We start from the raw sequence: 24,745 nt of genomic DNA, 5'->3' as shown, positions 1-24,745 counted from the left end.
CTGTATGCTTGACATCTAATTCAACCAACATCATCATATTTCCTAAAGACGCTCCAGGGGCATGGAACTATTTATTTCTTGCCTTTTGTACCCTAGGGTTTTAGAGGTCACCAGCCTTCCCATAATGGGACAAACCACAGCACACAGGAAGATAAAATATACGCTTCTAGTACTAAACTGGGGAAACATATTAGGGAACCAAGTGGCCTGGGGTCAATTGCTAATTCCTCTCATGAGCTGAGCAACTTTGGGCAAGTCACCCAACCACTCTGAGCCGTGGCTTCTTTGGGTCAAGTAAGGATTAAAGTCTCTTGTCTCATTTGGCACGGATGGAGCAATTGGACAATGAAAGGGTTTTAAGTTTGACAGCCAAGAAAGGGCATAAATTCAAAGCAATAGCAAGAAAGCAAAGAAGTGAATCCCTGGTTGTTGTCAGCAGTTCAGGGGAGCCCAGTTATTCGGTCTGAGACGGTTTTGTTTTGAGGGCACCCCTTGACTTTCCTCCTGCGCTCTTAGTGCTTGGCCCTTTCAACGTCTGCTTCTTTTTTCTCACTTTTCTCTATGTTGTTTCTCCTTTTCTCCAGCCTTTCCTCCAAGAACATGCTGCTCTCTTCTGCTACGTTACGGATCAAACATAAACAGCAGGTTGGATTGGGGCTGCCAGCCCATGTAATGGGACACTGACTCTGATTATCCAAAGAGGGGTGCTCCTGGGTCAGCAGGGAGAGTTCATTGGTTCCAGGTCACAGCGGGCCTCTAGTCAAGCATCTCCGTGTCAGAAGTGGGAAGTGCTGTCTGCTGACACCAGAAGGATGCCCACAGCATTTTCTAGGGGTAATTTGATAATTTGGCCCAATGACTTCAAAGTCAAGATGATACACTTCAAGCTGAACAACTATTACTAAAATTTGGAAAGGTTTATAAGAAAGCACGTGACATTGATTGAGTGTGGATGCTCCTGAAAATAAATATTCACCATATACACTTACAAAGTTTGAAAAGTGTATACAGAATCTTAGGGGAAAGCTATTATTATCTTGCTTTACCTCATGATCTCACCTAATATCTTGATATTGTACAAGCAATGGGGGAAACTTTATATATGGATCAACGAGGAATCCGTGACTCTTGGTTTTGTTGGAATGACCCACTCTAACCTGTTTGTGTAAAGCACACAATGTCAATCACCCAGAATCACTTGGCTTACCTCTAGTCTATGAGAGATCTCAGGAAGCTTGGTAATTGCAGGCTCTTTGTAAACGAATTCCTTCTCATCCAAGTCCCCAAATCTGGATCCGTAGAAACCAACTCGAAAGTAGGTTCCAAACATTCTCTTATGACCCTGATGAACAAAATAAGAAAAGCTCTCCTTAGTTATGTAATTCATGAGGATCCACTGAGATGAGAGGGCAGGAGTCTTCTCTTGTTGGGTTATAAAGCATTCTATTCCTGTGGCTAATACAAACAGAATTCACTCCTTTAAAAAGTTTTTTTAATGTTTATGGAATAAACTTGGGAAATAATGGCAAAAAAAAAAAAAAAACCCCATGAAAGATTTCTAGGACTTCTCTTAAGTGAATTTAAGATTTTCACATTCCTGGTTGTAAAGTAATTCAAGCCGCCTTCTTTCACGGTTTGAATCACGGTCCTCTGTCTATTCTCAGCCCTCTTCCGTTTGATAGGAGAGAGCTACAGTAATGATGTCCTTAAGGTAAATCACTCCCTAGAGAGGAAGGAGGGCTAAGCATCTCTGAGACAGGGTCACCTGCCGCCTGATTATAGGACCTGTTAGCCAGGATGCCCCCGCTACCTTGCTAATGATGCTGTCAAAGGCCTTCTGCAGCTTCTCGTGGGTGGAGGTCAGCTTCCGGAAGTCTCGATGAGCTTCCAGGATGGGGATGACCAGCTTGTAGACCTCATTGACCGTCTCGTACAGTCCTCCCTTGGAAAGAGGAGAAAAAAATCAAAGAGAATTTAATCCACTGGAAACTTAAAAGAGCAACCAGAGTGCATTAGGCATTGGAGAATGGATTTATTGGGGCACCACAATATTTTATAGAGCAGGAATAAAGTCTGAGCATCTCTGGGATGGCTGTAGCATTCAAACTGAACTAGACACACTAAATGGTCCTATTTGATAATGTTAAGTTGGAAAAGGGGGTTTCCTGGGGAAAAAAAATAGGACAGGAGACTGGCAGCAGGAACTAAGAACAATTCAGGAAGGCAGCCTTAGCATATTTAAATGTCACCAGGGGTCCTCCTGTAGCCAGGTGTTCACTGCATTCCTGAAAAGAGTTAGGGGTCTAACTACCTGGTTTTCTAGAATTCCAGGAAAAACAAGAGTATCTTGGACTTTATGTGAATTCTGAAAGGGAAAGCTGGAAAAAGAGAAGCCAGTCAAAATAATAATTAAAATACATAGATTGTAGGATGGAAACTTGGAAATGAAAAGTAGAGAAGAAAGAAAAATATCAAGATGAAAACAAAACTGGATCAGCTAAACAGAGTGAAGTATTAAATATCTGCTTGGCTTAAAATTTGAGGGAGGGCTTCCCTGGTGGCGCAGTGATTGAGAGCCCGCCTGCCAATGCAGGGGACGTGGGTTCGAGCCCTGGTCTGGGAAGATCCCACATGCCGCGGAGCGGCTGGGCCCGTGAGCCATGGCCGCTGAGCCTACGAGCCACAACTTCTGAGCCCGTGAGCCACAACTACCGAAGCCCCTGTGCCTAGAGCCTATGCTCCACAACAAGAGAAGCCACAGCAGTGAGAAGCCCGCGCACCACAATGAAGAGTAGCCCCCACTTGCTGCAACTAGAGAAAGCCTGCGAGCAGCAACGAAGACCCAGTGCAGCCAAAAATAAATAAATAAAATGAATTTATTTTAAAAAAAAATTTGAGGGAGTAGGGAAACTATGAAAATGAACAACATACTTTCTTCCCTGCACTGAATCTCAATGACTTAATCTATATATTTTTAATCTCTACATATTTTTCTCTTATTAGGAGTGTTTAGACCCAGATTAGGTTAATGCGGGGAGTCACATTTCTCTGAGCTGTCCCTGGTCTGTGACGACCCTGAGGATTACTCAGCTGTCAGCTGAGTCCCTCTCTCAAAGAGAGGGAAAATAAGAGAGTGGGAACGTGCCTCGTGATTTATTGTGTAACCCTGGGCAAGCCATTTCCCTCTTTGTGGCTTAGTTTCCACCTCTGTTAAATGGAAATAATACTGTGAAACTACTGCCCAGCCAATGAGCGTGCAGTGAAAACCAGAATACTGCAGTGATGAAGGGCCTTCCCGCCTCCCTGAGAGCTGAGGCAGTGAAAACCAGAATACTGCAGTGACGAAGGGCCTTCCCGCCTCCCTGAGAGCTGAGGCGGTGAACACCAGAATACCGCAGTGACGAAGGGCCTTCCCGCCTCCCTGAGAGCTGAGGCGATCTACATATGTCAAAGCCCTCCAGCCCCTCCCCTGCCCTGCACGCCCCTGCACGTGGTGTCATCATGAAGTGGGACTGGCTGGACGTTAAGACCGGCACTCAGGGCACCGACGCCAGAGTTCAGGCTGACTGTGGAAGCCCGGACAGCTGTGTGCACTGACCGTGCTGAAGAGCTCGGCCGCCTGCTCCAGGAGGCCCACCAGGCCGCTCTCGGTGAAGTACCGGCCGGAGCACACCCCGTCCTCGTCCGGCGACAGGGTGTCATCAGAGACCGCAGACTCCTCCAGCACGTTGGAAGAAATATTCTGAAAGAGATCACAGTATGAGCCAGGAGAACAGGGGAATCTGACTAACAAAGGCACCACAGGAACCCATAACATACGGAGGAGGAAGCCGTGGCTCCAAGGTCCTCACCATCCCTGATCATACAAGGTCTGTAATTCCACCCAGAAGAGCCTTTGGCTGCCACTCATTTTGAAAGAATGCACAGAACAACTGGCCTTCGAAACTCAAGATTTTCTTTTCTTTTTAACTATTGGGAGATACAGAAGGACGCTTACCTCAATGTAAACAATAGTTGAGTTGCTTTAGAGAAAGGACCCTAAGGGACGTCCAGCAGGGGTCGTGGTTTTTAAAAGCCAAAGGCCAACGAACAGTTAACTAGACTCCTTGTTTCACCAGCTGAGTGACCCTCTGAAGTACTTGCTATGACTGACTTGGCTTTTAGGTGAATGGCCATAATATCATATGACAATTGCAAATGAGAAGGTCTTCTTTATGAAATCTTTATGGCAATGCAGCAGTTACTATTTTTTTTTCTCCCCTCCCCCCCAAACATTTCGCTCCTTTCTACACACTTTTCTTTTACATAAACCATAGAGTTTAGAGTCTCATAGAGAATGCAGTGATCAGGGCCAGGATTAGGGTGAACGAGGTGAAAACAAAATTTAGGGAACACTCACTCTCAGGGTCCTGTAAGTTGTGACCCTAAACTTGCTTGACCTCACGAGTGAGTGCTTCCTTAAATTCTGCACTTCATGTGCCTCACTCACCTCACCCCAGTTCTGGCTCTGGCAGTGACTCTCATACTTTTGACAGGTCAAGAATCATTTTCTTCAACCTGTCTCATGGATATAGAAGAAATGCATATGGAACATAAAAGAAACTGGAAACCTTTGTAGCTTAGGACTTGCACACAGGTAGCACATTTGCCATTCCTTTTATAACTACACTCATGGCAGACAGAACTAATTAATTATAGTACTCTTTTCCCTGAAGCTTGGATATGGTCTCAGAATTCTTCTCAGCATGGTACCCCATTCAGCCACTACCAACGGACCAGAGTTGGCTAGTGAAGTAAAATCGGTCTGCCTCTTGCAGGCCTGGCTTGCAAGATCAAGTGATTCATCCTTAGCAGTCAAGGAAGAGAGAGTTTTACAGTCCTGTACCTTCATATCCAAAATTATAAGGTAGTTTTAGGAATATAGGAGGCCTTCAGAACCTTTCATGGCCAGCCTTTCTTTCACACCTGGTCTTTCTATTATGATGTTTCTGAATTGGAAATGGTAAAAGGTCCAGGAGATTCAGTTGAAAGAATCTAATGACCCAAGAAACGAATGCTATTAGTATTGTATGAAATTTTCCACATGTAGAGGAATATATCTGCAGTTATTTATGCAGCCTTATTAGCTGTCATCAGAGGGAAAAGATTCCAGGCAGACTTTCCCGGCTTCAGAATTAGGGAGGTGAAAGTAACAGCAGTTATGTGAGAATGTATCCATATCTACATTTGTGGAATAAATATTGTACTCTGGGGCATAGAATTTCAACGAGCTCAGTTCCTTGGAATTCTGTGGCCTCAGAGTTATTTTCCTTGCACAGATTTATTTATCTCCAGTTTATAATTCTTTTCAAAAAATTCAATTTTACTGGAGCAGAACAAGGTTGAAAACTAAAGCACACAGCATTTAAGAAATCAACACCAGACATCTGTAGTTAATGCTGCCCAGAATTCCTTCATCCTTCTATAAAGTATAGCCTCCTGAGAAACCATCCATAACTCCATGTGTGGACCTCAACTCTGGCTCTGGCTCAGCCAATCACAGCATTCCATGTCTCTGGCCACTATGATTGGTTCAGAGATGAGCATATGACCCCGTCAGAACCAATAAGATGCACTGAGACTGTCTCTGCAACTGCTACATATGAGGCATTTCTCTATTCTCCTGGACTTGAACCTGGGAATATGTAAACATAAATATCTCTCAGTGAGTGTGGGAAGCCTGTGAAGAATGAGAAAGCAGAGACAGGAAGTGATGATGACACTGAGGTCTGATGACATTGTTTGGACCCCTAGGTCCAGTTTGGCAGGTGCTACTCCGGACTCATCTCTCTCATGCAAGCTGATAAATTCCATTTTTACCTTAGGTCCGTCTGGGTTAGGCATTCTGTCACTTGCAAGCACACATTTCCAGAAAGATTTGGTATGTCTCATTTGAGAGAAAAGAGAATTGGCTCGTAAGCGTCAGTGTAATTTGGCTTCTCTTCTGTAGCTGAGATCACCTAACTCACCATGTTCTGTGTATTCTGAAGACCTCATTCTTCACAGTTCCTTCTGCTTCCCCCTCCCGTTCCTCGTCTTTCTGAGCGTTCCATGACCCCCAGGCTGAGTCACATGCTAAACACTCACAGCATCTTGTACCTCTTTATTACAGCATTTATCACAATTGAAATTGAATAAGAAATGGAAGAATTAGCTGTATGATGCCACTCTCCCTGGCTGGAATGTAAAGTTCATGAGGACAGAATAAGTGCTCAATAAATATCACCTAAAAGAATGAATACGTGGATAAAGGTCTATGAAAAAATAGAGCTATATGCTCCCGTGTAGGGACAATGTGGAGTTTTTCTGTTGTTTCTAGAAGAACTATTCTACTCACCTTGGCATGACTTACGATAGGCAAATTAAAAAGAATTTATAAGCAATAGTAATGAAACAAGACAAGAGGTTGATATAATTCCACATTAAGTGTTAAACCCAGAGATTTCTGGTAATTGAAAGAGTAGCACTTATAATATTTATCCTTGCTAATATCGTATGGCCAAAGTAAATTTTACAAAAAAGCAAATATGTCTAAAATTGATTTTTATACCTTTCTTCACTTTTATGTGATTCAAAATCAGATATGATTTTTTATGCTGTTTGGATAAGAATTAAATTTTTGGCTTTATAATGAACATTCCTGAATTGAGAATAAAATTTGTTTGCTTGATTTTTTATGCTGTTTGGATAAGAATTAAATTTTTGGCTTTATAATGAACATTCCTGAATTGAGAATAAAATTTGTTTGCTGAGAATAAAATGATAGAATAAATACTATTGTTACTGAAGACCGTAAGAAAGGAGGAATTAGCGGTATGAGGCAATACCCAGATTGCCTAGTGAACAGTATTCAGGAAATCAGAAGCTCCTGGCTCTACCAGCAACAGTTTCTGTGCCTTACTCTATAAGCCTGGGAAAGCTACTTTGAACTGTCCTCTCTTTCTGGTTCACACAGCATCACAAAATTGTGTTGAAGAGCAACAATGAGAACAGAGCCTTTTATAAAAATCAGTCATGAAAATTCAAACAAGAATAATCCAAACACTTGTAAATGACTCTGTGAGTCTGGCTTGAAAAGGCTTTCTTACTGTACTATATGGTTACAGGTTTCAGGGATTGTCATTTCTACAGATTATGCCTCTAAAAGCACTCGTAAAATTTTCTGTTTCCTCTAAAGACTGTTTTAAACTACTCAGCCAAAACAGTCCAAGTGGCCACTGAGCATCCCAGCCTGAACCAACTTTCAGGCCTAGCAGACAATTTCCCTCTGCTAACTATGGGTAATATTCAGCTCATCCTAAGACAGTATGGATCCAGCCCTTTTTTTCCCTTCCCAGGTCAATTTGGTTCTTTCTTTCTTTTTTTTAAAATAAATTTATTTATTTTATTTATTTGTTTTTGGCTGCGTTGGGTCTTCATTGCTGCGTGCGGGCTTTCTCTAGTTGTAGCGAGGGGGCTACTCTTTGTTGAAGTGTGCTTCTAATTGTGGTGGCTTCTCTTGTTGCGGAGCACGGGCTTTAGGTGCGCGGGCTTCAGCAGTTGTGGCTCGCAGGCTCGAGAATGCAGGCTCAGTAGTTGTGGCGCACGGGCTTAGTTGCTCTGTGGCATGATCTTCCCGGACCAGGGGTCGAACCCGTGTGCCCTGCATTGGCAGGCGGATTCTTAACCACTGCGCCACCAGGGAAGTCCCAATTTGGTTCTTCCTTGATTTTAGATTAGTGAGGAGGATATTACAGAGTTAGGGAGTGTAATAAAAGGAATGGGCCCTGAGGGAAATAATTTCTCCAGTATTTAGAAAAAATACTTTCACAGCTGTCAGTATACTGTGCCAACTACAAGTCTTTGAGAAAGGGTTTAAATAACCTTAGAAAAGTTGCTCTCTCAGTTTATCTGTGAAGTGGGAGTAATAATACCTTCTCTGTCTGTTTCACTGGTTTATGGGGAAGGCCAAATGAAATCATGGACGTGAAAGTGTTTGGGAATGTCTAAAGTGCCTATCGACTCTACATTTATTGTAAACAATAATTTTTGGGGGGCTTCCCTGATGGCACAGTGGTTGGGAATCCGCCTGCCAATGCAGGGGACACGGGTTCGAGCCCTGGTCCGGGAGGATCCCACGTGCCGCAGAGCAACTAAGCCCATGCACCACAACTACTGAGCCTGCGCTCTACAGCCCGTGAGCCACAACTACTGAGCCCACGTGCCACAACTACTGAAGCCCGCGTGCCTAGAGCCCGTGCTCCACAACAAGAGAAGCCACTGCAATGAGAAGCCCGTGCACCGCAACGAAGAGTAGCCTCCGCTCACCACAACTGGAGAAAGCCGGCACGCAGCAACGAAGACCCAACACAGCCAAAAATAAACACAAATAAATAAATTAAAAAATTTTTTTTAAAAAAAACCCAAGATGGTAAAGCAATTAGAAGAGGCAAATTTAATACACTAAAGCAGGGTTTTTCAACCTTGGCATTATTGATATTTGAGGCCAGATAATGCTTTGTGGTGGGAGCTATCCTATGCATTGTAGGGTGTTCAGCAGCATCCCTGGTTTATACCTATTAACTGTCAGTAGCACCCACCTTCCCACCCTCAGTTGTAACAACCTAAAATGTCTTCAGAGACTGTCAAATGCCCCCAGTTGAGAACCACTGCACTAAAGGAAAAGCTAAACTTGTCCCCCCCACCTGAAAGCTGACGCTGCCCACGGGCAGGTAGCTGTGGTCCTCCAACATGCTCAGATATTCAGCCACTAAGGCAGCTGCGTGCACCAGGCACATGGCAGCTTCTGTGTAGCACTTCCCCTTGGTGTGCTTCTCCGCCATGTTCTGGAGCCAGGTCAGCCGCAGGTCAGGAGATGTTTGGTAACTCTTGGCAATTCTAAAGATGGGTTGAGAAAGTTTCAAGGACAACGGTTAGTGACAGTGTTTTTCTATTGTGCATGGCCAGTTTTTTTCCCAGTAAGAGTTTTGCCTACATGTTCAGAGAATGAGAGAAGAGGCAAATATCTATCAGTCCAGTTTTTTTCATTCCATGTTTGGGTTGTGCAGGATGCCAGGAATGCTATGATTTAGTTAAAGATTTATGGGGGGGAAAAACCCTGATAAAATGATGTCTATTTGAATGGAGCTCTAGCAATTTTCTTCTTTTCTCACACAAAAAAAACAGAAGACAAAAGTACTATCCTTGGGCTTCCCTGGTGGCGCAGTGGTTAAGGATCCACCTGCCAATGCAGGGGACACGGGTTCGAGCCCTAGTCCGGGAAGATCCCACATGCCGCGGAGCAACTAAGCCCGTGCGCCGCAACTACTGAGCCTGCGCTCTAGAGCCCGCGTGCCACAACTACTGAGCCCACGTGCCTAGAGGCCGTGCTCCGCAAGAAGAGAAGCCACTGTGATGAGAAGCCCGTGCACCGCAACGAAGAGTAGCCCCTGCTCACCGCAACTAGAGAAAGCCCGCGTGCAGCAACGAAGACCCAACGCAGCCAAAAAAAAAAAAAAGTACTATCCTGCTTATGACATCGCATCAGAACAATTTTGCCTTTGTAAGTAGTTTCTCCTAAAACAAGGACTATAAGACAAAATTTTAAATGATAGAGTAAAATATGATTTCTAAATAAAACTTACATGTATGTCTGAATGTAAGTGGAAAAACATTTCAGAAATAATTCATGTAACAGGTGATAGTTCTTTTCTCTCATTCTATGGTAAGTAGAAAATAATTTCAAAAAATAAGTACCTCCCTTTAAATTAGGGAGATCTTTCTGAAAACGTGTACATGAATCAACACCCTCTGAGTGGTGATTTTCTACCAATTTCTAAGTACAGTTTTGGATGTCAGCCAAAACAGTGTACCCACATTTCCTGTGATCATTATATTCATAAGAACTTCATAGTGACAAACCCTAGATCCTCAAGTGACACCCTTTTGATTTTACCAGAAAAGTTTACCTGTACATGAGATCCATAAGCATCTCAGGATCTTCCTGAAATTCCCTCATTTTCACTGTGTCGTATAAGATGCTATTCAGATTGCAGAGAAGTTCTTCCACCTGCAAAAAAAGTGTACGCCCCAAACAGTCTCAGCTTTGGAGTCCATGGTAACAAGTTAGGATGCATTGAAAGTCCAAGGGGCAGCCATGGACAGGCTTCGCTAAGACAGGAGAGAGCCCAGGTGAGGGGAATCTAGACTGGATCCTCTTTGACCTCACCTTTGCAGGTCCAGGCACTTCCGAGGCCCAGATGTGAGTTGGCCCTTGGGATCCATGAATTAGTCCTGAATCATTATATTATCTTCCCTCTCCAACACCTTCTTGGTTAAATTAGTTTGAACTAGTTTCAGTTATCTGCAACCTGAAAGCCCTCAACTGTACTCTAGAACATCAGACCTTTTTATACCAAGTAGGAGGCAGCTTAGGACCTCAGCTTAGATTCCATCTAATATATATCATAATACGTTATATAATTATCTGTATCATATGACATAATTATAATATATATATTTCACAAAAATTATATAATCCATAACTATATATGTTATATAATATATTATATGGAATTATATATTACCTACATATACACATGCACATATATATGTATGTATAAGTATGTATATGTGTGTGTGTGTATATACACACATACATACACACACACGAGTTTATAGCTGGCTGATCACAGACAAGGCACGCTCTTCAGTCTACCTGCATGGGGAAAGGAGTGGTCTGCATGTCTGTGTCTTCTTCCGCATAGGCCAAAATTGTCCTCAAGGATCTTCTCAGGTACTCCTCATTAAAGTCTGGTGCTTTGCCCACCAAAGATGCCAGAGACATGGTGACTTGCATCTTTACTCTTGCAAAGTTCTGAGTCAGGAAAAAATAATGATGGAACAAATACGAGGCACTCAGCTAGTAGATAATTGAAGGCAGTAGAGCCAGATACCAATAACCCTCCGGTGTTTCTTTAACCCAGTCTCAATCATTTCCTTTTTTTCCCAATGAAATATGAGCTATACTTCGCTCAAGACTCATACTGTTGTTTAACTGGTTTAAGTGGCTATTGCCCTGACATAAATCTGTCAGTTCCCTTTAAGTTTTCACTGAGGACCTGACCAGCTCCGTGCAGCAAGGCTGGAAGGTTCCTACAGAGTTGGGTCACAGGATGTCTCCCTTTGTGTCAAGATTCCTCTTCTTGGAACTTTATTTAAACTGTAAAGAGGAACAGGATCTATGTGGGCAAGATTTCTGAGATTTCTGGATTCTGGGTAGGCAGCAACTTTGTTTCTCCTTTCCTTCTAGGCCCATGGAAAACTGTGGCTATTCCAAGGGCCTCTGGCCTCTGAGGAATGTCCTAAAGGCTTTTAAATCGTTATACCTAATACATTCTGAGGGCCCTGCCTTTCTTCCATGGGCCAAGTTATCTTTTCATATCAGTTGAGCACGCGCATTAACGTGACTACAGATGTAAATTCCAAAAGAACATACTAAAATCTAGACAAACTAAGACGGTGCTGTAATAAAGCTGAATTCCAAAGGCTGCTAAGCTTCAATTAACACTCAGGTGTGGACGATAGCGATCATTGCAAATTCTCTTCCACAGGTCATTCTGGTACCAATCAGATTTTAGAAACAGGACAAACTCTTCTGAAGTCCTAATTCTGTTGTATTTTTTTTTCCCACAGATGACAACCTTGAATCTACACATATCTGTTCATTTCTTATTGAAACACACGGATGGAAACCACTGCATTCATCAATCTTAATAATTTACTTCTAGAAGCAAAGTCAAACAAAAGCTGCTATCCATCTACACGCCCAACTGTTTCCTTCCCACGTGGCAGAAGTCAACTGCAATAGTGCACACTCTTCCTCCCCCAGGGCTTCGCACTGACTCTGCTGATTCTGGGTCGCCCTGGGCGCTTACGCTGGTGGCTCCAAAGCTGAACCTCATGAGGAGGTAGAGAGTGGCGCAGGCTTGGCTCCGGGCGACGTCCATGCTGCTGCCGCAGTGATGCAGCACTCGCTGACACAGGTCCGCACACTGATCCACTTCCTCCTCAAACAGCAAGTCGCCGAACTAGGAGAGACACAGGGGCCATAAGACGTCACTTGGCACGATCGTACGCTTTCTGGACTGGATGCCTGTTGAAATATGGAAACGGCTGCTTGGACAAGCAAAAAGCCCACAAGAATTAATGCACTGCTCCATACAGATGATGAGTTCCTTGAATCAGAAGATGAAGTGAAGCAACGGAGTCGACTTAAGATCTCATTATGAGCTGCTCAGCTAAGATCAGGGCTGTGTAATTAGCTGCACGGTTAGCCAGGCTGCCTTCCCTGCTGAAGTCCCAACTCTGAAGGAATTAGCCTGAGTTTACTGGGTTCCCTGGAAATTACTGGTGACTGAGAAAGAGCAAATGATAATGACGGGTGAGAGCAGAGGGATTCCACTTTATTTTCTTTTTCTTTCCCACCCACCCTCCACGGCCACGCTGCACGGCTTGCAGATCTTAGTTCCCTGACCAGGGATCGAACACGCACCCCTGCAGTGGAAGCGCAGAGTCTTAACCACTGGACCGCCAGGGAAAGTCCTGGGATTCCACTTTCTAAATGTAAAAGATCCCAGATAGAAGGCATCAACCGAGATTTTCAATAAAGGGGGAGATAGGAATCTGCAATAGACTGTTTTACCTCAGGAAAATCTATATTCTTCAGGCTAGGAGAAATGTATTTCTAAACCTTCTGCATTTTATGACATGATATTTTGTAAGATTTACGAATGGGAGTCATGTATAGGAATTGAATCTCACTCAGATAAGGTACTAAAGAAAAAGGGTGAAAAACAAAGTTGCTCAACTGATTTCCACTCTCATGTCTTCAGTGAGTGGCCATTTCAAATTTCTATAGTTGGGCCCACATTTCTAGTGTGAGAGGCACTGTTTTTCCTCTTTATGGTGAGTCCTGTAGAATCAGTGTATCTGCTTCCTTCCTAATGAGCCTTAAGACTTTTACCGTAGTGTCACTTAACACAGTGGTCTGTGGGTTTTGGTGCACCTGAAGCAAGAAACGTGAAGCTAGATTGATGAGAATCTTAACTCTTAATTAAGAGTAAGAAAGCAAGTGTCCCATGTTTACCTTGGCAATGAGAGCACGGAGTGTCGCAAAGCAGTGAGTCAGGTAGGTGGTGCTCTGATCACAGCTCAGAGAATTCACCAGGACCCTTAGCACGCCTCCCAGCAGGTTGTCTTTACAGTCCAGAGCCGAGCTTGCCTGGGGGAACAGAACAGCATCAATGAATCCCTGTGCTGTGCCCATGAACTGAGGGGGAAGACACAGGTGGGTGCTCTTGGCAATTAGCACAGGCATGCTGATGTTTCATCTCTCTCCGTCTATGATCTTAAGGGTTTGGGAAAGCACCCCGTATATCGTCCACTACCAGGCGAGCTGAAGACCTATTTCCACATGACTTTATTCCAAAACTCCCAATTGATTTGGGATTTATGCCTAATTCTGGGCTGCTAAACCAAGTTATAAGGTACACCTTCCCCCAATCCTGGGCAACAGCTTTTGGAATGTTCTTTCCTTGTATACAAGGCACAGCTTTTCTTGTGGGCTTTCAAACCACAATTGTGGGCTTCCCATTACACTGGGGGCTGCTTGTGGCAGTGATGTTTCTAAATAGAAGCTTATTTATCAGCTGCAGCAGGACTAATGTCCCCAAGATCAATGATAAATAAGTTTCAGCTTCCTTTGAAAACTGTACATACATTTTGAGGACTGGGGTTAAGAATATAGCACTCAAAGCAGTATTGTATAAAGATATAATCAACATGATGCCAAGTTGTTTTTTTTTTTTTTTGCGGTACGCGGGCCTCTCACTGTTGTGGCCTCTCCTGTTGCGGAGCACAGGCTCCAGAGGCGCAGGCTCAGTGGCCATGGCTCACGGGCCCAGCTGCTCCGCGGCATGTGGGATCTTCCTGGACCAGGGCACGAACCTGTGTCCCCTGCATCGGCAGGCGGACTCTCAACCACTGCGCCACCAGAGAAGCCCGATGCCAAGTATTTGATAACAAGTATTTATCAAAGGTACCATATACTTTTTTGGTCTTTATTTTTGTACAATAATCACTTTTTAAAAGATAACTTAAAAGTTGGATTACTAAGTTCAAATATGTTTCGACAATATTTCTTCTTCTAGCCCTCTAATAAATGATTTTTCATTGGAAACATGTAAGGACTCATTTTTCAGGTTAACTAAAAACCCATTATCACCTAGATGTCTTGAGAATTTCTGGAAGCATTCACTTAGAAAATGAAATTAGTATGGTGAATTGTATTACTATAAAATTCACATTGATATAACACTTTTCTACAGCAGGGATGGCAAATTCATGGTACAAGTGATTTTTCTTCACTAATTTGTGTCCAAAACAGACATCATTAATCACACTTAGCACTCCTTTTACCTAGCCCAGTCATAATCTTAGCTCCCATACAGACATCAACTATAATTCAAATGGAGTTGACCTATCAAAAAAAACCCCTACCACCCCTATTCTAGATACTGAACTGTAAGCCCACCACCCACATTATAAACTTTGCACATGTGCAGGCAGATTTAACTACGAGAGTCAGTCTTTCAAGCACCTAACTCTTTCCAAGCAAGCTTCAAGTCAATGAATCCAGAAGGATGTTTGGTAAGTATCACTGGAATTTTTAAGGTGGACACTATTGTAAATGGTAAACTGCCCAATTTCATTTAAACAAAAAGCATTTCATATCTTGTTTATTTCTTTCACAATTTTCTATAAAGAATTCCTTATTAAATTCTAGTAAACATATTCACGTTGAATAGATCAGTTGTTTGTTGTCCTCACCTGGATAATGTTTTCCTGCATATCCAGGATGATTAAATTTGCTTCGGTAGCTAGATTGCCACTGATCAAGGCTTCTTGATCTAACTCTGCTTTTGTTCTAAGAAACAAAAAGAGGTCAAATTAAAGTGCCTATCAAATCTGGCCATTTCCCAGTGATGGTAATCTATATTCTAAGTGTAAAGAAATCTTCTGAAGAGTCAATCTTGAAGTGAAAACAAAGCAGCCGGTTACTGGTAACTAAGGAATATAGGTGCCTTCTGTAACTGGTGTCTGGTTAAAAAGGCTTTCTAGGTAAAGTCTCCAGGCCATCCCCATCCCCCCTACTATGAATAATGATAATTTAAAAAATAACAAAAAGGGTAAAAAAGCAATTATTGGTTATTACTAGCAATTAGGTCAGCCAATCAGATTGGTGCTTAAAGCTTCAGGGTCGGGCTTGCCTGGTGGCGCAGTGGTTGAGAGTCCACCTGCCGATGCAGGGGACACGGGTTCGTGCCCCGGTCCGGGAAGATCCCACATGCCGCGGAGCGGCTGGGCCCGTGAGCCATGGCTGCTGAGCCTGTGCGTCCGGAGCCTGTGCTCCACAACGGGAGAGGCCACAACAGTGAGAGGCCCGCGTACCGCAAAAAAAAAAAAAAAAAAAAAAAGCTTCAGGGTCATTCTTGCGTTTCACCCATGAGAACCATCTCCTGATCTGAGCCAAGAAGCCTCGGCAACAAGCTAGAGGAGGTGAGACTGGGTGTGATGTGAATGTGGCTAATCGCGATGCTGCTTGATTCGGAAAGGATGATGTTTCAGAACTGGGTCAGGGAAGAGTCAGTGTCTTGACTTTCCAAAGACTGCCTTGGGGTTGCACAGTCAAGTATAGGCCTTTTGTCCTTTTCCAATGGGAAGCAAGGTTGCATTCCTGTGGGGCAGGCCATCTAACATCCTGCTGGACGTCAGTGATTATTACCCACGAGGGAATGGGAAATTACCTGGTGCTGCTTCTCTATTAGGTTCCTTTTTAAAGAATCAGAACATTTTATGCATTAATTTATCCATTCTCATAAAATCCAAGTGAAGATGGAAAGAGACATTTTGTATCTCCTGAATATAGTGGCCAGGAAAGGAAAGTGTGAAGAATTAACTTTCCCAAGATGTCCCAGTGGCCAACATGTTGCCATAGGGGTTGGGGCATCCTGATATGAGCTCAAAACTCTTGATCCAGGATAATCACTTAGCTGTGCTTGAGTCCCCTTCACCCAATGATGGGGGCATTGCTATGGCTTACATACCATCAAGGGCTCAGAATAAATATTTCCCTGCATAATTTTATTTATTTATTTTATTTTAATTTAATTTTAATTTTTACTTTTGGTTGTGTTGGGTCTTTGCTGCTCTGTGTGGGCTTTCTCTAGTTGTGGCGAGCGGGGGCAACTCTTCATTGCAGTGCACGGGCTTTTCATTGTGGTGGCTTCTCTTGTTGCAGAGCACGGGCTCTAGGCATGCGGGTTTCAATAGTTGTGGCATGTGGGTTCAGTAGTTGTGGCTCGCAGGCTCTAGAGCGCAGGCTCAGTAGTTGTGGTGCACGGGCTTAGCTGCTCCTCGGCACATGGGATCTTCCCAGACAAGGGTTCGAACTCGTGTCCCCTGCATTGGCAAGCGGATTCTTATCCGCTGCGCCACCAGGGAAGTCCCTTCCCTGTGTTTTAAATGTTTTCACTATGGAGAACAGCATGGAGGTTCCTTAAAAGACTAAAAATAGAACTACCATACAACCCAGCAATCCCACTACTGGGCATATACCCTGAGAAAACCATAATTCAAAAAGAGTCATGTACCACAATGTTCATTGCAGCTCTATTTACAATAGCCAGGACCTGGAAGCAACCTAGGTGTCCATCATCAGATGAATGGATAAAGAAGATCTGGCACATATATACAATGGGATATTAGCCATAAAAAGAAACAAAATTGAGTTATTTGTAGTGAGGTGGATGGACCTAGAGACTGTCATACAGAGTGAAGTAAGTCAGAAAGAGAAAAACAAATACCGTATGCTAACACATATATATGGAATCTAAAAAAAAAAAAAAAGGTCCTGAAGAACCTAGGGGAAGGATGGGAATAAAGATGCAGACCTACTAGAGAATGGACTTGAGGACATGGGGAGGGGGAAGGGTAAGCTGGGACAAAGTGAGAGAGTGGCACGGACATATATACACTACCAAACATAAAATAGATAGCTAGTGGGAAGCAGCCGCATAGCACAGGGAGATCAACTTGGTGCTTTGTGACCACCTAGAGGGGTGGGATAGGGAGGGTGGGAGGGAGGGAGACGCAAGAGGGAAGAGATATGGGAACATATGTATATGTATAGCTGATTCACTTTGTTATAAAGCAGAAACTAACACACCATTGTAACGCAATTATACTCCAATAAAGATGTTAAAAAAATTTTTTTTTTAATTAAAAAAAAATGTTTTCACGCTTAGGATAGGCTCTGTGGGCCCAAGCTGCTCTACATTTTTTCCTCATTCTCCAAATGATAATATTTGTGTAAAATAAGTGAAATTTAAAAGCTACTTTTTATTAATTTACTGGAGGTTTAGATTTAGAGCAAAGCTATCCAAAAGAAACACAATGGGGGCCACATGTGTCATTTTCTATTTTGTAGTAGCCACACCAGAAAAAGCCAAAAGAAACAGGTGAAATTAATGTTAATATATTTTATTTAACCCAATATATCAAAAAATAGTCCATGTGTAATCACAATAAAACTTACTAATGAGATATTTTACATTCTTTTATTTGTGCTACGTTCAAAATCTGGCATGTATTTTTCACTTATAGTACTACCTTGGCTATTGTACTGGACAGTGCAGATCTAGAGTGACCTAATCTGGATTTTTTTTTCCAAATTTTTAAATTGTGGTAAAATACACATAACACAAAATTTACCACCTTAACCATTTTTAAGTGTACAGTTAAGTACATTCATATTTGTTGGGCAACCATCACCACTACTAGTTTGATTTTTAAAAAGCCATTTTTTTAAAACGATGGCTCTCAAATTTGACTACACAAGAAACACCTAGGGAGTTTCACCACATACTGATTTCTGCGTCCTGCTGCTGGAGACTCCAAGCTAACTGTCCTGGGGTACACCTGGGAACTGGGAGAGTGTGAAAGCTCCCCAGTTGATTTTAATGTACAGCCCAGGTTGAAAATGACTGCTCTAAAAGAAACAGAGCCAAAATAATTGAAAAGTGACCCGAAAGAAAAAAGGTGAAAGACACCACTATTATAATTACAGAAGTTTTCCAAATAGCTTAATTTAGCAGTTACAATTTTACTATGTTTTCTCTTTTTAAAAAATCACCCCTGAAGATGATCAGAGGAGAATCATTAGCTCTGATTATGAGCAGTCCATCCCGTAGCTCAGGGCTGAGACTTGACCTGGAGCGGTTTGGTGCACCCTGCATGGAAAAGTCTCAGTATTATGTTGTTTCTGCAGCAAAAGGGAAAGGTTTCCCCAAACATCCACTCACACAGCCCAGGCAAACATGCTTTGTTAAGCTCTTCTTTTAATCTCATGGCCTAACCACCCAAGCAGTTCTGTGGCAACTAACTACATACAATATTTCTTTAATTTTGGGGGGGCAGGGGGCGGGTTTCATTGCCTGAACTAGAACTTATGCACTCTCAGAACCAATATCTTATAAATCAGTTCAGGGAACTCAGAACAAGCATAAAATACCCAAACCAAATGGATATTGTTCATAAGACCAACAACTGGGCTGTGCAAGTAACACATACAATAAAAATATTTACCTCCTTAATGTTTTAAAATAAATTTGACTCCCAAAAGTCCCGTAAGTGAGCCAGATTGATTCATTCTTGTGGTAACAACCAAGATAGTAACATATTTATTTACAAAACAACACTGCTACTCAAGTCTGCCCCATCTCCCATCCCTCCTTATGATGGGCGCTTTATACACCATGGGGATACCCTACCTATGCCTTGTCAAGTGTGTGTGTGTGTGTGGGGGGGTGTCTTTAGCCATATACTGTTTTGCCAGTGAACCCTAGGATTCATTAGGCTACCTGTTGCTAAGAGGAGCAGCTGATATGTGCTATCTATTCAATTTCATTTTAGCACTCATATGTCCAAATTGTTGCACCTATAGCAATACGTATATAGCATATATTGCAATCCAAGCAGGATTTTTCTTCTTTCATTTCATTTTAGCATTGTTTTCTGATAATACATCATAATACAGATCCGTTGTAGGACACACAGCAAAGTATAAAAAGGAAAACATCACTTACACATATTCTCAACACCCAAAGAAAACCATGGTTAATGTTTTGGTAAATTTCCCTTCAGTCTTTTAAAAATGTATTTACTATGTGTAGCTGGAGGTTTAAGATTGTACTCTAAAAACAAGTATCTGTTCTGCTTTGTTCACTTAACATTATATCATAAGCATTTCCCATATCATTAAAATGATTTGAAAACATTTAAATGCCAACCTAATATTTCATTACATATTTCCCTATTCTTAAGCATTAAGAATGTTCCAGTTTTTTTACAATTTTATGTAATGCTGACATAAATGTCCCTGAATATACATCTTTGTACACATTTCTGGAGTGTAAATATGGATTGAAATGATGTGGTCCTGGGTACCCTGTCCTGCCTCATCAGCGGCTTTTCTTAAGCTAGCTGAGATTGCTAAATATTAGTTTTCTTTAAATGCTTATCAGTGTGATAAATGTTTAAGGGCTGGAAATCATAACTCTTTATACCTTTGATTATCCCGGGTCCCTGGATGAACTGAATTTACACAGATAATGATGTTTCATTTTCTTACCCTTGGAAGGATGTAGTTGTTTCAGTAATACAAGTAGCCTGGGAAAAATAGTTTTGAACTTTAGGTAAAAGTAGTACAAAGTTGCTGAGTGACTTACTTATCTAGCTTCTCATTAGCTTGCCGCCAATGTGTCTGCTCTTTTCTCCATCTCAAATTTTCATTTAGGCCTGGAAATCGGTCATTCCCTAGGAGTTAAGAAATGCACGACAGGAATTTGATTAGCAGTAGCAAGATAACCAGAAGTTCCGTAACAAGCTCAACTGAGAGGACTCAGCATCACTCCTCTGGCTAATTAGAATCCATGCTGGGTGCTGGTGGGAGACGAAGCCCACAGCCAAGTCTGGGCTGACCTGCTCTTTGATTGACAGGCTAGAGCTTAGAAGAACACCTGCCCTTCTGGAGTGTCAGCAAGCACATTTCTCATGAACACAGGGTTCCGGTGAAATTGGGGGTTCTCCCTGAATTATTGAAAAGGAGAGTGTTTGTGTTGAAAGAGGGTGTCCAATCACCACTGAAAAAGCTCGTCTCCTTCCAAGTTCCCTACCATGGTGTCCCACTGCTAGAAGGAGCTGTCACTCTGCTTTTCTTGAGCACAGTGAATAAGACTGAGGGTGCCTGAACACTTCACTCTATCCTACAGAGAAGAGCTCAGCTTTTTGGAGATCATTCCTAATGTGGTGAGATCCCTGAAGGACTGGCACACTCTGAGACCGTTGCGAGGATTGGATCCATTCTAATAGTGCCCTGCATGATCTGAGAAGATGATCTTGGAACCAGAACTATCCAGTAGAACTATCTACATAGACTATTCAAATATCCCGGGGGGAAGTGTCAGCCTTGAGGGAGACACCATTAATCTCATCCTGTGACTCACATTCTTGGACGGGACCTTTTACCACCACCAAGTTTGAAACAGAAGATGCCATTTGAGGACATTTCCAGGGTTCTTGTGATCTCAGGAAAGGAGCTTTCCCTTAGAGGAATGGGGCTAACATCACATACATCTTGCACAGAATCCCAGAAGCTGCTTGTCTCTATCACCATAACATCTTAAGAAAGTGATGGTGTCTACTCATCATGTGGGGAGGACACTCCTTCCCACAAAGGGTACAAAGCTCTGCTGACAGCAGGGAAGGGCCGATCCAACACACCTGGAGCCCGGCAGCGCCGCATCATCTCCCCTCTGGCCCCTTCCCCACGGAGCAAAGCCTCTTCCAGCCTGGCCTTGACATCCCTCGACTTCTGCAGAACTTGGGTACTGACTTTGTCAGAACTCTGTTTTCCCTGGATCGGACAGAAGCAGAAGGACATTAAGTTTGGTTAGATCTCTGTTCAAGGGGAGAATTCTAAAGACAGAACACTTCATGATGACATCAGCCAGTTTGGACATGTGCTACACAGACACGCCCCGAAGGCTGAAATCCTGTTAACGGGAATGAGGTTCTCTCTGCAGAAGGAAGAGATTCTTTGCCGGTGGAATTATCATAGCTAGATAGGTTATGGATATACAAAGAGGCTATGGACTTTAATACAGAAATAAGACAAAGTTAAGGATGCCCCACTGCCCAAACAGAGGGGAACAGTGACAAGACAAGATAGAACTTGAGCAATACCTTGTATTCAAAACATGAGACACAGATGAAAAGGAGATCTAAAATCCTGTTTAGTTGCATTGATGGCAGGTCAGCAATCCACTTCCTAAGGAGGCTCTGATCGGCATTTTTCATGATCCAGAGGAAGCAAATCATGAGGTTTCGGGTCGTGTCGGCATTCAGCATGTTGTACTGCTTGTAGGGCTGAAAGCAGGCACATTGGGAGATCGAAGTAGGGCAAGAGGCCGAGCAGCAGACACATTGAAAGGGATGCTATTTCCTAAGACACAGTAACGGTACTTCTCCTTGACGGGGATGTTTCCGGGAGCTCTGCCCTCCTCCAGCCGGGGAGGCCATGTTCTTTTGAGCTGGGCGGCTCTGCAAAGGGGCTGGCCCGGGGCAGTATTCTAACCAGGCTTTCAGCCAGGGTGCCCTCTGTTTCAGGAGCAGTGTGGTCTGGTGGTCTGCCCCGGACCTTGACCATGCCCTCCCCCAACCCAATCTCAGTGATACACAGGGCCTTCCCAGCTGTGAGATCTTCAAGTATTATATTTCTCCTTCAAGCTGGCGACTGCAGGGTTGGACTTATAGCAGAGAACTACCCTGGCTCGTTTCCCGAAATACCCTAACTGTTCCAGATTTAGCTTCTTTGTCAGAGTCCAAAGTATAAGGGTCGTGAACTGCTCAGCAGATTAATCAAGTGCATAATTCAGTGGAGGCCTCTGTAATGGGACTTTAACCACAATTTATGCTCTCCTGGGGGGGGGAGGTGTAGGGGCTCAGGCTGTTTGCTTTCATACTTTGGCTGCAGTGTTCATTTCAGAGTGCTGAGCACACTTTCTGTCACTCATCCAATCAACACAAAGGACAATATGTGATTCACGTGGCATAGCTAACATCCAACGGAATGTAGGGGTGAAGCTGCAGTGAGGTATTAGTTCGTATGTGAGGGGAATGGTAGGTCTGGATGGGAATGATAAGGCTTACGAAATTATTTTAGTTTTTCTGAGTCTGGCCACAAGAAGTGAAATTTTTAGATGTATTGAGTATACACACAATATTATAACTTCATAGGAAATAACTTCTAAGAGGTGAAGGTTCTTGGGCTTTTGAGTTTCTCTGTTGGAGACAACAATGTAAAAGGCACACACCACCTCAGGCAGCTAATTTTGGTAAGAAGGTAGGAAGGTGGAGGTCATAAAGCACACCATATTTATTCAACTGTAGGATGACTGATGTCAACTCTCCAGTGTTTCTTTTCTCTTTTTTTACCTCCTGTCCTTCAACTCTCATGGGGGTGTGAGGGGAATGGGGGAGTGCTGGAGGGAAGAGAAGAAAGTCACCCAGCAAAGCAGAATTAGGTTGAGAGGCTGCCTTCCCGGGAAAGAACTGAGCTGAGTTCTCTGCAGATATGAACGCTACACTGAAATGCAAAGTTAAATTAAGCTGGAGGATGCAGCACTGTCTTGACAAAAGGATTGTCAGAGCTCAGCAAGGAACAGAGGTAGATCCCACCTCAAGTGAATCAGAGGTTGTATTCCTGCACGAGCCCCTCTTCAAGCCCATAGCGTCTGTGCAAAAGAACAGAGCCAAACAACTCTGCTTAGGCTCTCTGGGGACCTAGAAAAGCTGAAGAAGCTTAAGACACACCCTACCAAGTGACCGGCCTCCTTCAATCTTTTTTTTTAAGGCAGACACAGAATGAATAATATACGCATAGAATAAACACAGTGCCAGCCTCCCACCTGAGGGAGCCTAGGTTTGATCTCCTTTGCAATATCTCAGGTTTTCCAAGTTCACCTTTCTTGGTTTTCTGAGCCTTGAACTTGGCACCATTGAAACTGCCTGAATTTGATCTGTGAGTCTCTTGCTGTTGCCAGAACGCTGCTGACTGTGTGCTGCCTCAACTGTGCCATCTCCCTTTCCAACTGCTAGCCTCACAATGATTCCTTCTAGCGTCAAGCAATGAGGCAGAAATCACACTGCCTGCTCTATGCTGGGTTCTGGTGGGTGAATTTAGGAACAAGCCCATTAAAGGATGGGAAAAGACACAAAATGAAAAATAAACGGGAGAAATTGTGCACCAACATACCAGGGAAGACAGCATTGTTCCACTTGTCTTCAAAGTAAAATTCCCAGCTATGGCTAGTGCCACATTCTGGTTAATTGCACTGGTCCCTTCTTGCTCTTCATCTGAGCCATTGGTACGATTTTTTCCACTGCGGGCATCTGCAGCTGCAATTAAAATACTATTGGTCTTACCATATGATCCAGCAATCATGTTCCTTGGTATTTACCCAAAGGACTTGAAAACTTATGTCCACACAAAAATCTGCACATGGCTGCTTATAGCAGCTTTATTCATAATTGCCACAACTTGGAAGCAACCAAGATGTCCTTCAGTAGGTAAATGGGTGAATAAACTGTGGCACATCCGGACAATGTGCTAAAAAGAAATGAGCTGTTAAGCCATGAAAAGGCGAGGAGGAAACTTAAACGCATATTCATAAGTGAAAGAAACCCATCTGAAAAGGCTACATACTGTGTGATTCCAACTACACGACATTCTGGAAAAGGCAAGACTATAGAGACAGTAAGAAGTTCAGTGGTTGCCAGGGGTTGGGGGAAGGGAGGGATGAATAGGCAGAGCACAGAAGAATTTTAGGGCAGAGAAACTAATTTGTATGATACTACAATGCTGGATACGTATCATTATACACTTGTCCAAACCCTTAGAATGTACAACACCAGGAGTGAAACTTAATGTAAATTATGAATTTGGGGTGATTACGATGTCTCAGTGTAGGTTTATCTACTGTAACAAATGCACCCCTCTGGCGGGGGATGCTGGTAATGGGGAGGCTGTGCATGTGTGCAGGCAGGGGGTGTATGGGAAACCTCTGGACCTTCCTCTCAATTTTGCTATAAACCCAAAACTGCTCTAAAAAATAAAGTCTTAAAAAAATCTTTCTTGCCATCAAGCTAAAGATGGTATTACCCTATGTTCCCTACCCACTGCCCCATGTGTGACTGACACTTAGTTACTAAGGTCAGCACAGTCATTTTAAACCTGAAATTTAGCATTATTTATCTGCTACAGGAAAACAGCATCTATTTATCATCTATTTATTCCTGTTTAGCATCTATAGGAAAAAGTAGGCAGTCTAATAAAAGAGAGAACATGTCCAGCACAAGATTAGGCTAGAAGTTAATTTTTCAAACTGAAAAAAAATTTCAAAGCTTTCATAACACTTTTCTATAATATGATATTTTTACTTCATTCGTATATTTCAAATAATGACCAAATAGAAAGGAACCTATAATTACAGAATTAAACAGTACCTTATAGAATAACAAGCTATTAACACAAATTCAGCAATAATTT

The 24,745-nt window shown here is 42.9% G+C and overlaps 1 protein-coding gene across 3 annotated transcripts in view; it reads right to left on the bottom strand.

Moving 5' to 3' along the window:
- DOCK8 (dedicator of cytokinesis 8) overlaps positions 1 to 24,745 on the bottom strand; it is a 220,844-nt gene that overhangs the window by 19,352 nt on the left and 176,747 nt on the right. For all 3 annotated transcript variants that reach the window (XM_060300871.1, XM_030877059.3, XM_030877061.2), the window contains 13 exons: positions 23,453 to 23,595; positions 21,382 to 21,564; positions 20,920 to 21,052; positions 19,866 to 19,953; positions 14,908 to 15,004; positions 13,166 to 13,300; positions 11,955 to 12,107; positions 10,736 to 10,894; positions 9,987 to 10,087; positions 8,724 to 8,916; positions 3,599 to 3,742; positions 1,811 to 1,942; positions 1,208 to 1,342 (listed from right to left, as the gene is read on the bottom strand). In XM_060300871.1, coding sequence (XP_060156854.1) covers positions 1,208 to 1,342; positions 1,811 to 1,942; positions 3,599 to 3,742; positions 8,724 to 8,916; positions 9,987 to 10,087; positions 10,736 to 10,894; positions 11,955 to 12,107; positions 13,166 to 13,300; positions 14,908 to 15,004; positions 19,866 to 19,953; positions 20,920 to 21,052; positions 21,382 to 21,564; positions 23,453 to 23,595 — 1,796 coding nt within the window. The remainder of the gene's footprint in view (positions 1 to 1,207; positions 1,343 to 1,810; positions 1,943 to 3,598; positions 3,743 to 8,723; positions 8,917 to 9,986; positions 10,088 to 10,735; positions 10,895 to 11,954; positions 12,108 to 13,165; positions 13,301 to 14,907; positions 15,005 to 19,865; positions 19,954 to 20,919; positions 21,053 to 21,381; positions 21,565 to 23,452; positions 23,596 to 24,745) is intronic.

This window comes from Globicephala melas, chromosome 6, assembly GCF_963455315.2.
Source record: "Globicephala melas chromosome 6, mGloMel1.2, whole genome shotgun sequence".
Classification (NCBI taxonomy): Eukaryota; Metazoa; Chordata; class Mammalia; order Artiodactyla; family Delphinidae; genus Globicephala; species Globicephala melas.
Note: the sequence above shows the minus strand (reverse complement) of the source record. Positions and strands in the feature narration are given on the sequence as shown.